The 13042-nt window shown below is 42.7% G+C and overlaps 1 protein-coding gene across 22 annotated transcripts in view; it reads left to right on the top strand.

The window, feature by feature from the left end:
- Nucleotides 1–13042, top strand: part of MACF1 (microtubule actin crosslinking factor 1) — a 311004-nt gene that overhangs the window by 289824 nt on the left and 8138 nt on the right. For 12 of the 22 annotated variants that reach the window (XM_074376771.1, XM_074376770.1, XM_074376759.1 and 9 more), the window contains 6 exons: nt 1133–1295; nt 3258–3412; nt 4300–4374; nt 5540–5557; nt 8695–8812; nt 9604–9672. In XM_074376771.1, the coding sequence (XP_074232872.1) occupies nt 1133–1295; nt 3258–3412; nt 4300–4374; nt 5540–5557; nt 8695–8812; nt 9604–9672 (598 nt within the window). The remainder of the gene's footprint in view (nt 1–1132; nt 1296–3257; nt 3413–4299; nt 4375–5539; nt 5558–8694; nt 8813–9603; nt 9673–13042) is intronic. The other 10 variants (XM_074376774.1, XM_074376773.1, XM_074376762.1 and 7 more) reach the window with 4 other exon arrangements.

Here is a 13042-nt window from a genome sequence, read left to right as displayed (position 1 = left end):
CTGGGGGGGTCCGGCCTGTGATGCAGCCCTCCTCAGCACCTGGCTGGCCAAGAATCAGGAGCATGAGTTTGCAAAGTTACCACCAGGTGTGGTGCTTGTCACAGAAGGGACCGTTAGTGAGCCTTCTATGTGAAGATACAAGCTACACAATTATCAAATAAGCGTAATTTTTTTATAGTCTTGTTATTCTATTACTCTTTAGTAGATTATGAAAAGCAAGTCTCTTTTGAATTATTGTTGACCAGTCTGAAAAATATAGTACTTCACTTCCTGGTTTCTAAAACAAACCTCTAATATGTTTTATATTCTTTTTATTTGTGCGTGTCAAAGCAGCTATACCCAGAAGTGAGTGTTCTGTGTTTTCTGTTGTTATTTCTGTAGGTCAGTTGAGTTTTAAACAATTTGGTTTTGGCTTTTTCTTTTTTCCCCCATTCCTTCCAACTTTGGAGTTTGAAAGACCAAGGGGGAAACTGCTGCACTGTTTAAGTCATTCTGAGTCTGTATCACTGACATAGTCCAAGTGGCTCAACACCACCTTGCCCACTGCACAGGCCTGCTGCCGTCTCTCAGAGCCAAATACTTAACGTGCGAGTCAGACGGGCAGTTCTCTCCCTCTGGCACCATCTCAGAGAAATGAGCTTGGGTGCAGGACTGGATTCTTGATGCTTCCAGCTGGAAATCAAATTATCTCAGAAGACAGGGGAAACGTGAGCCTACTGTGTGATCAGAGTTCCTTTCAAAATCATAGAAGTGAGGAGTGCTGACTTCTCTTCTGGGAGAAAATCCCTTCCCTTATGTGTAAGGGGATAAATCCTTTGACAAAGTGCCAAGGGAAAGCAAGGCTGGCTCCACCCATTCCTGTTCTGTGCTCCGTATTTTCCATGGTGGTTGTTCAGTTACTGTTTCTCCTGCTGCTCCATTACACCACAGCTCATGTAAATAACCGTGGCTTTACATGCAGGAGGCAGATTGTGCCTTCACAAAGGAGGCAACACATAGACACCATTGTTGGTCCCCCTCTGAAGGCCCGCATGGCTTTGCTGGATGTCTGAAAGTTTTGGTTTTGGGTATGCTATGGGCTTGTTTGAGGGCCAAACGTTAGGTCTTATTGACGCTTCTGATTTCTGTCTAGTTGAAGGAATTTGCCAACTTTGACTTTGATGTCTGGAGGAAAAAGTATATGCGTTGGATGAATCACAAAAAGTCTCGGGTGATGGATTTCTTCCGACGAATTGACAAGGACCAGGATGGGAAGATAACACGTCAGGAGTTTATCGATGGCATTCTAGCATCCAGTGAGTCCAGTCATAATTCCAAACACAGGTCACACCTGGATTCCTTGCATTTACTTTGTAGAAACAAAATAGTATTCTGGCTAAACAGTCTTTCTGCAGTTGGAGCTGCAGTCTTAGGGAAGAAGTAATGTAACTGCTTAGTAAAACTGGTCTATTGTTTTGATGAAGAGAAGAATCTCATTTTGCTGAGATTAAAAAAAAAAAGAGGTCTCGTTTGACTCGTTATGGTAAGCAAAACAATTTCAGGTAAGGAGCTAGCTTTTGTGAATAATGCGGGTGTGAGTACAGGCGTGCCTTGGAGATGTTGCAGGTTCAGTTCCAGACCCCCACAATAAAGCAGGTACTGCAGTAAAGCAAGCCATTAGAATATTTGGGTTTCCCGATGCGTATAAAAGTTACATTTACACTCTACTGTAGTCTGTTAAGTGTGCAGTGGTGTTACTTTAAAAAAATAATACATCCCTTAATTAAAAATACTTTATTGCTAAAAAATGCTGACCATTATCTGAGCCTTCAGTGAGTCATAATCCTTTTGCAGTGGTAACATCAAAGATCATTGATCACAGATCACCTTAATAAATATAATAATGAAAAACTTGAAATAGTGTGAGGATTCCAAAATGTGACATAGAGACACAAAGTGAGCAAATGCTGTTGGAAATATGGTAGCAGTGGACGTGCTCGACACAGGGTTGCCACAAACCTTCAGTGTGTAAACAGTATCCATGAAGCACAATAAAATGAAGTATACCTGTAAAATGTTTTTAAAAATAAGTTTTTCATAATATCAGTTTCTTTTTCTCAATAGGAATTCAGATTTATTTTCCGTCCAGTTTTATCGAGTTGTAAGTAGCGTGTGGCACTGTGTAAGTTTAAGATATACAGCATAATGATTTGAACTACATGTTATAAAGTGCCTGTTACAGTAAGTTTAGTGAACACCCGTCATCTCACATAGTACAAAACTAAACAGAAAAAAATGTTTTTCTTGTGATGAGAACTCTTAGGATTTACTGTCTTAACAACTTTCATATATAACATACAGCAATGTTAGTTACATTTATCATGTGCATTACACCCCTCATAATACCGGTTTCTGGCATCTGTATAACAGCTTACAAAGTGTATGATCTCATTTATTTTTAGCAGGAGTCAGGCAGAAAGTAGTTAAATGACTTGCCAGTATCACAGAGCACATCTCATTGCTGTGCTACTTCACACGGGTGTCCCAGGAAGGCCTGTCTGGAGGTAATACCTGATCTGAGACCTACCTAACGAGAAAGATCCAGCCATGTCAGGATTTCAGGGGAGAGAGGCAGAGGAACAGCAGGGACGGAGTGCCAAGACGGCAGTGAACTCGGCACATTGTAGGGATGGAGTGTCAGGACCGCAGAGATGCTAAGAGTGAAGTTAGAAGAGTAGGACGTGGCCAGTAATGCAGGGCTTTGTTGACCATCATGAAGGGATCAGATTTTATTCTAGAGATAGTGGGCAGCCACCAGAGGTTTCCATCTAAGACAATATGGTCCAGTTTACATTTTAGTAAATCACTCTGTAAATATTAACAGTTCCTTTGGAAAGCTGTTGTCAAGAATCTGAGGCAGTAATCTGAACATAGTAAAATTTCACCCTGTTAATTTCAAATTGTCACTCTTCTGAAATAATCTAAATATCCAATAATAGTGGAGTGGACAAATAAATTTTGAAGTTGGTAGATCTGTTATTAAGTTGCAGGTGGATGAATCCGTAAGTGAAAATGCCAGCAACTGAGTATGCTGTGGCTTCTCTTAGGGTAATTTTTACCTTCTTTATAATATTTTACATTTTCTTAGTTCTCTGAAGTGGGCATGTATTGTTTTTCAGAAAAAGATCAAGACAAATTTTTCTAAGAAGTATTTATGTAACCTCCAACCAACCAAGTGAGCCCTCTTAATGTTCCAAAATGTGATTAATTTTCTCCAGAGTTCCCTACTACCAAGTTAGAGATGACTGCTGTTGCAGACATTTTTGACCGAGATGGGGATGGCTACATTGATTACTATGAATTCGTGGCTGCTCTCCATCCCAATAAGGATGCTTATCGACCAACAACCGATGCAGATAAAATTGAAGATGAGGTATGGGACATAATTGCATTTGAGTACGTTTTTAACCATCGGTTTCTATTGTCCTGAGTTTGGTTGGGTGCAGTTGCCACATTAGCCCTTCAGCATGTATGTTGGAGATGATTATGTGGAGTTCGGTTTGGGGATCCCCTTTTGGATGGCATTACCCCAGTGGATTTCTGGCCATTGAGCTGTAGCTCAATCTCGATGAGTTGTCAGTCAGGTGAGCTGCCTCTGTGGTGCTGTAAAGTTTACAGAGACTCTCTCCAGGACACCATGCCTCTTGGAACAGACTCGTCTCTCAGTCCTGAGATCCAGCCTCAGGATCCAGGAGAGCATCTTCATGTGTAGCATTTAAGGGTGAAATGTGAAGTAATGTTTCAGATGGTGTGTACCCACCAAGCTTTCTGCCTAGTTAAGAATTGTATCACATTGAAAAGGACAAATTCATTAGTAGCACATAGAGATCCAGGATGTGCTGATGCTGGGCTGGGCGAGGCAGCGGGCCAGGTCTTGGGCTTGGCCTGGAGCACTCCGGGGCTGACTTCTGGGCAATCTCGGGCTCCAGGTTGAATGAAATTCAAGTCAGTTCATGATTTGCTTTATTAGTCCGTTGATACTGATGCATGCACATTGGCACATCACTGAAGGAATTTTGAAGCAGGATGGAAGAATATGTTGTATCATTACTTGGGAATTTCTTTCATACTCAGTATCTGAGTATCTGGTTAGTAAGACTCACAATTGAAGACAAATGTGTGTATCAAAAGCCTGAAATGCCTAAAAAATACATAATGAAGAGCTTCTCTGATTACATGTAAAAGTCTTTGTTTCTCTGAACAGGAAGTCTTGCTTTACCCTTCACACTTTTCTCATTTTTTGTTGTTCACAACCAATAGGTCACAAGACAAGTGGCTCAGTGCAAATGTGCAAAAAGGTTTCAGGTGGAGCAGATTGGAGAGAACAAATACCGGGTAAGGAAGAGAAAACCAGTCCCGTGTGGTGGCCGTTCCTCCTGTGTGGCCCTTACAGGTGCAAGCAGCCTGACACACAGCAGTCTGATGATCCCCCCTTCCTGCCACCAAGGAGGACCAGAGCCAGCGGACTTGAGATATGGTCACTCTCTGACCCTCGCCTCAATAGGTGTCAAATGTCAGGTGTCCTGAGAGCAGAGCTTCATGCCCCACGTAGCTCCATCTGGAAAGTAGTGCCCTGTCTCGTTAACGGGAGCTTGTGCTTGAGTTCCAATAGAGGAAGCGTTACAGAGGCCTCTCTTCACTGCTGACCAAGGTCTTTAAGGAAATGGGGTCACCTTTACCGTAAGATAAGGAAACTGTTACCTAATGACTGACCATTCCCACCAAAGAACTGGTCACTGTGAGCCCAAGTGGCTAGGCCCCGAGGGATGCTCGGCCTGCTCACAGTCTCCCGGACAGCTGTGCTGAGTGAGGCCAGAACTGACAGTGAACCATGCTGTGTTTTAGTTTGGGGACCAGGCTGGGGCATAGGAGGGACCTGTGACAGGGCTCCTAAAATGTATTCAGCTTGTCAGGATTCTCAAAATCCTAAGAAGATCTAGGATTGGCAAAGGGGATTTAGATGACCATTTCAGATGGCACAGTTACAGGTACCCAGTTAGAAACAGGAAATCGAGGTTCCATTAGCACGTCGGAAATGCCTTCAGAGTACACCAGAACCACACCGTGCTGCTCTGAGCCAGGAGTGGAGTGTTGGGAGACTCTGCCTTGGATCCAGCCCAGGGCATTGAGTTGATAAAGCTCCAAGCAATTTTATGCTTGCTTGTTGGGTTTTGTTTTCTTGGCTTTTTTTGTTTTGTTGTTGTGTTTTTTTGTTTTGTTGTTGTGTTTTTTTGTTTTTGTTTTTTGTTTTTATTACTTATGAGAGAAGCGAGTTAACAGGAGCACAGGAGCAACATAGAATGGAAAAGTTAGGTCTTCTCAGCCTGTTAAAACCTCGTCCCGGGGGCAAGAGCTCACTAAGAATATGGTCCATGTGTGTCATTATTCTTGAAACTGGTAACATGATTACATGATTTTCATTCCTTAGTGTTAATTTGACAAAATGTTCTCTTTTTTTTTCCCCCTTCCACTTCCTCCCTCCTTTACTCACTCTCTGTAGTTCTTCCTCGGCAATCAGGTACAGTGTGCCTTGCAACATTCTCTTTTTTTGGTGGAAATGGTCTGTGTAGCTAATGCTGCCTGTTCTCTGCTGTGGGGAGAGGACGTAATCTGGAGCATGCCTGTGTCACAGCCGGTGGTCTTACCAAGTGGAGAAGTGCTAACATGGCTCATATTGTAAAGCTGTCTCAGAAGCAGAAGGACCTAAGTACATATTTTTTTAAAGGAGATGAAATTTTCCATTCAAAATTAGATTCGCTGAAGAGGACGATACTATGCTGAGCTGAGTCATAAGTACCAGTCGGGGAAGTTAAAGCCTTGGGATCCGTCCGTCCCACTTCTGCAGAGAGCCCAGTCTCGTCCTTCTGTTTTGGAAGTCAGAATACCAGACAGCACAATTCTGATTTATACCCAAGTCTTTTGACAGTTAACACAAATTTTATTATGTACCCTAAGTCAAAAAAGTCTTGGGGTATTTAAGGTACTCAGTCTGTTTAAATACCTTACTAACATTTATAATTACTTGTGCTTATATTGTATTTTTGTAATTATAAGGTATGTGAGAAGTTTAAAAATCATATTTGGCTGTAGTCTGAAGTTTGCCAGTTACGACCAGCCAGCCAAAATCTAATTGGATCAAATTAGCCTTGCAAAAAAGACTGAATGCTTTTGACTCCACTTGGTAACTCTGACCTTTCTGAGGGCTCTGGGGTCCTATGTCTTCGAACGGAAGGAAGTTGCATGAGTAAAATATGTCTTGTGATGAGAGCTGACTTGAGGCCCTCAGTCAACGTTAAGTTCCAGGCACTGCTTTAATCACTAACTACAGTAACATTCTGGGCCAGTGGGAAGAACAAAGGATAGAAAGAAACTAAAAAGGAAAACAGTCAAACTAGCGTTAAATAAATCATTGCATAAGAGCACTGAGTGGTACCTAAAGGTTGTGCCTGTTTGCTGATGACTGCATGTGAGTACCAGGGACCCCTTCGAAAGTGGCACTGAGGCAGGCGTTCCTCCACTACTCCATTGACCAGCAGAGGATCAGATGAGTTAGTTCCAGTGTTGGGAACAGGATTAAGAAGTTCATTTTGGGAGGCAGGTCTAGCTCAGTGGTAGAGCGCCTGCTTAGCATACATGAGGGCTTGGGTTCAATCCCCAGCGCCTCCATTAACAAATAATTACCCCCCTCCTCCTAAGACGAAACAAACAAACAAAAGTGTAATAAAGTAAAAATAAAATTTTTTTAAGTTCATTTTATACATGAGGCATCGGAGGCCTTAAGGATCACAGTTCCAACAGTCACAGAACTAGTAATGTCGGAGTCCCTGCAAGAAGTCCCTGCAAGGGCTTTTCCATTTAAGAGAAGGAAACAGAGCTTCCAGTTGCCCCTGAGATTCTGTTGGGAGATCTTTGCCTCACTGGCATCCCAGCTCTGCCAGGTTTATGCAGGTCCCCGTGTTTAGAGTTTCTGTAGCCTTTTCCACACTCATCAGTCTGGCCTCGTCTTCTCCAGCCACTTTGGCCTCTGGCTTGGGTCAAACTTTTTTTGCCCCTTAGCTTAGTAAGAGCAAGTTAGAATCTTTCAGAGAGAGCTTTAGTAAGAAATTAAGGGGGAAAAGAGAATGAAATAAATGGATTAATTCTGAAGGCTGTCAAGTGAAATGTAAAAATAAAGTACATCTTGGTGTTCCTTCCTGGTTCACTCTGGGGACACATAGGCCCTTGTCTCCTTCTTCCCTCACCTATAACAGGGAAGACCCCAAGTAGTTACTCAGGCCAGTGCTCCTGAATCTGGTGGACCTCAGTTCCTCCCAGAGGGCCTCCCCACTCCCACTCATTGGGCCGGTGACTGAGGGCAGCTGCAGAGGTCAAAGGGGCAGCTTCCTTCCTCGGACAGGACATTTTTTCCCTCACATGCCTGGGTCCCCACTTCAGTGCCCTTTGCACTACACCATGCTGTTGCTGTAGTCACTTCACTTAAAAACCATGTGAGATGAAGGATGTAGGACTATTTTTATTTTCAAAGAAAAGGGCTTGGATGGAGGGTGATACTTTTTCCATCACCTTGCCTACCTAAACAGTACGCTTGACTCAGTGCCAAGTAATATGGAGACTTAGCACAAAAGTATTAATTTTGAGGGAGGTTGGTTATGTGTCTTGCTCATACATCCTTTCTGGCGTTTTCAATTTTTGTGCTGTGTTTCTCCTTTATAACTTTGAAAATTCTAAGTAAGTGATTAAATACCCCTCCCCAACACTCTCCTTGAGTTAAATAATTGTAGGAATTCCATTTCTCTAACCATGTGTTTGATTTTTGTTCTAAGATCTCAGCATGATTCTCTTTTGTTGCCTCTTTATTTTAGGAAGAAGATAATTTATGCCATGGGAAACTGTAATTGTTAACAGGGCTGGGAAGTAGGAATGTTAGGCATGAAAAAGAAAAAAAAAAAAAACCAGAAAGTCATACTTATTTTACCATCCCCAAAATGACTGTTGAATACTATTTATAATCAGCATGGTAGATTAAAATTTTAATTTCTTCAACTAAATTTTAGTATAAACACTGTCAATCATTTTTTCAACTTAAGAAAATCTTCTGCTGGTGGTGTCACAATTAGAATACTTAGGGGTTTATTTCTGAAAATGATATGAAAAATCACATTTTCTTCTAATCTTATAATAATGATGATGCTTTGCAAGGGTTTCCTTAAGGCTTGAAATATTATTTGCTGTTTTCCATTTAACTTTGAGCACACTGTATTCAGAAGTTGACATCCACCTTAGAGCTGTCTTTTCTTTTATGGAAACAAACTAGCTTAATAAAAAATTTTATTATTCGGTTTTAATTTGGGCAGAATCTTTAAAAGAATCAAAGTGAGCTAATCTCTGTCCTCCACACTCACATTTGGTGCAGGTCATGACCATCAGAGGTTAACTTTATCCCAATAGAAAGTATGTCAAAGTAATGGTCTTTAGCTTGGTGGTTTCGGCTTTTCCATATTTTAAGTTTTTTTGTGTGTGTGAAAATGTAAAGTAGTGAGAGTTAAAATTTTTCCAAAACTGAAATTGTCATTGCGTCTGAATACAGTCTGCTCTGGAAAGAAAGTCTAGCTCTGCTTGGGTGACCACACTCACCATGTCCCCTTGGCCCTGCAGTTCGGGGACTCCCAGCAGCTGCGGCTGGTCCGCATCCTGCGCAGCACAGTGATGGTCCGTGTTGGTGGAGGATGGATGGCTCTGGATGAATTTCTAGTGAAAAATGACCCCTGCCGAGGTAAGGAGCCGAACTTGGCACGAATTATTGGTTAGCTACACCCTCGACACTGACTTCCTGCTTCCACAGGGTGTTGCTGGTGGGGTCTGTTTATTCTGTGGTTAAGCTGCCTGGCTGTCATCCCACTAGCAAAGATTAGAACTCAGGCTGCCAGAGTAGACGAGGAAGAGAAAGCAGAAAAGGCTGATGCTGTCAGGGGAGACAGGTTTCAAGGGGCACAGTAACGAGAATTGGGAATTTATTAGTGTCATCAAATGTTTCAGTGTGAGGAGCTACATTAACACTAGCCTGGAGAGAGCCTGATAAAGCCCTTTAGGTTCCCTGAGTCTGCAGATGCCTTTGCCTATAATGTCTGCATCTGAAACTCGGGAAGGGTATTGGGCCCTCTCATGTAGGGGAGGACTGGGAGCTCCCTGGACCAGGAGGGGAAATAAAGAACACCTAGCAGTGAGCCTAGGCCCTTGTAAGGCCGATGATCACCTAAGCAAGTTCATGGGGTGTCCGTCTGCTAACCATGAAAAGGCTGGCGTGCCAGCCCCCAGGCGAAGGAGAGCGGTCAGTGTAATGTGAGTGACGGTACCTGCAGCTCTGGGTGCGCGAGGGCCGAGCAGGCGGGGAATGGTCAAATCCCAGTCGCTAAACCCCTTCAACTGCGTCCTTTCCTTTTTCCTGTTAGCCGAGCTGCATGTGGGTATACTGGAGGCTCCCCCACTGTCTGCCAATTTGTCTTTCTTGACCAGTTTCTGCATTTCCTGCTCTGTTTCTTTGTGTTTATATATTTTTTATTCTAGTTCACCATCCTGGGAGTAAAATAAAGCGCTCTGATTCCAGCTCTTCGATTTCCAGTCAGTCTCCCATAGGTTGGCTTTTAAGCTTTGTCCCTCTTACCCACATCCCAGCCCACTGAGAATGGCTTTGCTTCTTAAACTCTTGACTCTGTGGTATCTGCTGCCTTTATGAATGCTTTGAAATAGCCAAACCATAGCTTTTCTAACTGTTACAAGCTGACAAAACATAAAATATGTCTGTTGAGACAGAACCCATGGAATTTGTTCTGAGTTTCTATTTAACAAATACTTACATAGTTTTATATACCACACACTATTATAAGCACTTAACAAATAATAACACACACCGTCTGAGGTGTAGGTACTATTATTGTCTCCATTTTACAGAATAGGGAACTGCAGCCTAGAAAAATTAAGTAACTTGCCCGAGGACAGACAGCTAATAAATGGCAGAGACAGAATTCAGATCCAAGGTAGTCTGGCTCTAGAGGATGTGCTTCTGACCAACATCCTGCGTCTCAGAGGCTAAGAAACCCACAACCACCTCTTTTTATATGTGTTTTACTGGTTCTGTCTGCGTAATTAAATTAGTAAGGCTTCCTTACTAACCTAGCAGGAATGTCTACAGTCCTGCTACATGGCGACTTACATGTAAAGCTAAAGGTTCTCACGTGACTTCAGCTTTGCTCATAAATAGTTCCTCCTAACTCATTCTACGTTTACTCCAGTAACCAGGGTAATAATAGAACAGTTTTCATTAGGAGTTTCTTTTTCATAAAATAGTTTTAAAAGCACCTATTCTGATAAAAAACTGGAGTGGATTTAATCAGTTTTAGAACTGAATTATGTTGCAAACCAGTTTCTTTGACATGAAAGTCCTCTTTGTTTTAAATGAGGATCAATACATATCATTTTAACCTGAAGTCAGTGAAACATTATTCCTTTCCCCCTTTCCCAATCTTTGATAAGGTTTTATTTTTCATGTCATGTGAGTGAACTTAACAATCAGAGGGGAGATAACTGCATGTGACATTTGGGATCTTTGCCTGTTTGCTGCCTGCTCTACTTGCTCTGTTTACGGTAACCCTGTGCTGCTGGCCACGGAGAGCACTGCTTGCTTTGTCCTTATCTTACTAGCTAGAAATTGAAACCCCAAGGATATGTGGGAGGGCCGTCTAGGAGCTATTTTCTATGGAACATGGTAGTCTTTTTCAGCGTCCTTGGAGCAAACAAGGTAAGGCTTTCCTCTGTGCCTTTCCAGGAGTGCCTTCATCCCCGTTTCACTGGTGCAGAGTCAAGAACTCCCAGCAGTCTTGGATGTCATGACTCTACCAGTGGCAGACAGGATGAGCCACTTCTAATCAAATAGAAAACTGTGCTAGGAGGGGAGCACTTTCAGGCCCAGGTGGATATAGGTGTCTTGGAAGGGCATGAACCTCACAAAGAGAAAAGTTCCTTGAAGCTGTCTAGGGTTCTGTGAGGAATTACGGTGGCTTCTGGAAGCACCACTTGGGGTAGGTTTGTCCTCATGTGTGTGTATTTCCTTGGCTCTCTGGACCACAGAGAATGTTACACTGAGGACAGTATGAAGTTTAGGACAGAGTTGTAGCACTGATGTTGCACAATCATCTGGTACCTGCCTTTGCACAGCTGTTCAAGGAGATGAAAACGATCTCAAACTGCACATTGCTTTAGCCACAGGTAAAAAGTAAAAGTATTCGCCTTGCAGGTTCCTGGTACTGCCAGAATTGGAGATTTCACTTTCCAGATTGAGCCATAGCAAAGGAAATCATGGCGTTTGGATGGAGATAAAACAATGCCCCTGCCTGATGACGAGGTGCACCTCTGCCCTAGGGTTCCATGAATGTTTCTGAGCATCAGGCATACGAGTTCCCCAAAATTTTACTGCAGGTTTCGAAAAACTTCATTTATGAAGATTTAAAAGACATAGTCTGGCTTAGAACTGATTTTTTTTAATCATGTAAAATACACATAACATAAATCTTACCATCTTAGCCATTTTTAAGTGTATGGTTCAGGGGCATTAAATACATTCACACTGTTGTGCTACCATCACCCACCTGCAGAACTCTTCATCCTGTTACACGCATTAAACCATAGGACTGAATTTTGTCTAACAGGCCTATTCTAGCGAACATCAGGTGGCCAGCATAATTCCGTTAGCAAATTATGGTCTCTCTGGTGGTTGAAAAACTGAACTTTAAAAGGCTGCCTTTAGGATCTGGTCCCCAAGATGTGATCTTCAAAAAACAACAACAACAACAACAACAAAAACCATGACCAAGTACATTTGGAAGACACCAAGTTAAAATTGAGCAGGTTTATTTACTGCAGGACTTCTCAGAGCTTATAAAGTGCTGATTACATTAGGGCTCTCCTAGAGAGAGAAATGCAGCATACAGCGTTTACTTAACTCTCCTTTGTAAGAAACCCTTCAGAAACCTCAATTTGGGTCATACTGCTGTAAGCAGTGAAAGACCATGGAAGGATTTGGAGCTGTTCAGAGAAATCAGATTTTTATTACAAATTTGTCTGGGGAATGAGGAGTGAGGGAGGGGTGGGGAATAAGGTGAGAAACAAAGAGACCAGTTGAAAGCCTGTTACAATCACCTGGGGTGGAGGAGGTGCTCCATGAACCACGTGAGTGTAAGGGGTGGTGGGAGGCTGGGGCCGGGATGGGGAGGATTCTAGAAGCATTAGAAAGTAGACTCAACAGTAGACTGAACTGCCATCAGGAGGGAGGGACCTACATCAGCAACCAGGTTTCTGGCCTCAGTCATGTCTAGTCAGTCATTGTGTGTGAGGTTCTGACATCCAGGGAGGGGGTCTGTGCTGGGGATGTATTTGAGAGTCAGGTGTTACCATATGACAGCACTGGAGTCTCAGGTGGATGAGCTCATCACTGGGTTGAAAGTCTGAGAAGGAGAACGGGACTATGACAGAACCCAGGGGAGCATCAGCGTTTAAGACGTGGGTGGGATGGAGTAATCGGGAGAAGGAGGAGAAGTAGGAGAAGCAGGAGCTCGGGGGTCCTGGAAGCCAAGGGAGGAAAGTGTCTCAGGAAGAGAACAGTCAGTAGCTCCACCACGAGTAAATTACAGCAACAGAGAGGTGTCTTTACCTGTCCGACTGTGGGATTTTGACCTGCACACATACGCATGTGTGTATGCACTCAATACAGAGAGCATTGGCCAGAGTGAAGTAAGTCGGACATAATCATACATTATTTTCAAGAGTATACATTGGTATAAAACGTTATAGATAAGTTCTAGTATCAAAAACCTTAAGTGTGCATTTCTCCCCAGCAAATCCACTTGTAGAAATTTATCCTAAGGAAATCAGCATGGACACAAAAACTTTTTACAAGTAGTTTGTCACAGCACTGTATACAATGTTTAAAAAATTACAAACAAATAGGATT

The sequence above is a fragment of the Camelus bactrianus genome, chromosome 13 (genome assembly GCF_048773025.1).
Source record: "Camelus bactrianus isolate YW-2024 breed Bactrian camel chromosome 13, ASM4877302v1, whole genome shotgun sequence".
NCBI lineage: Eukaryota > Metazoa > Chordata > Mammalia > Artiodactyla > Camelidae > Camelus > Camelus bactrianus.
The sequence above is the reverse complement of the archived record's forward strand: the minus strand, read 5'-3'. Positions and strand labels throughout refer to the sequence as shown.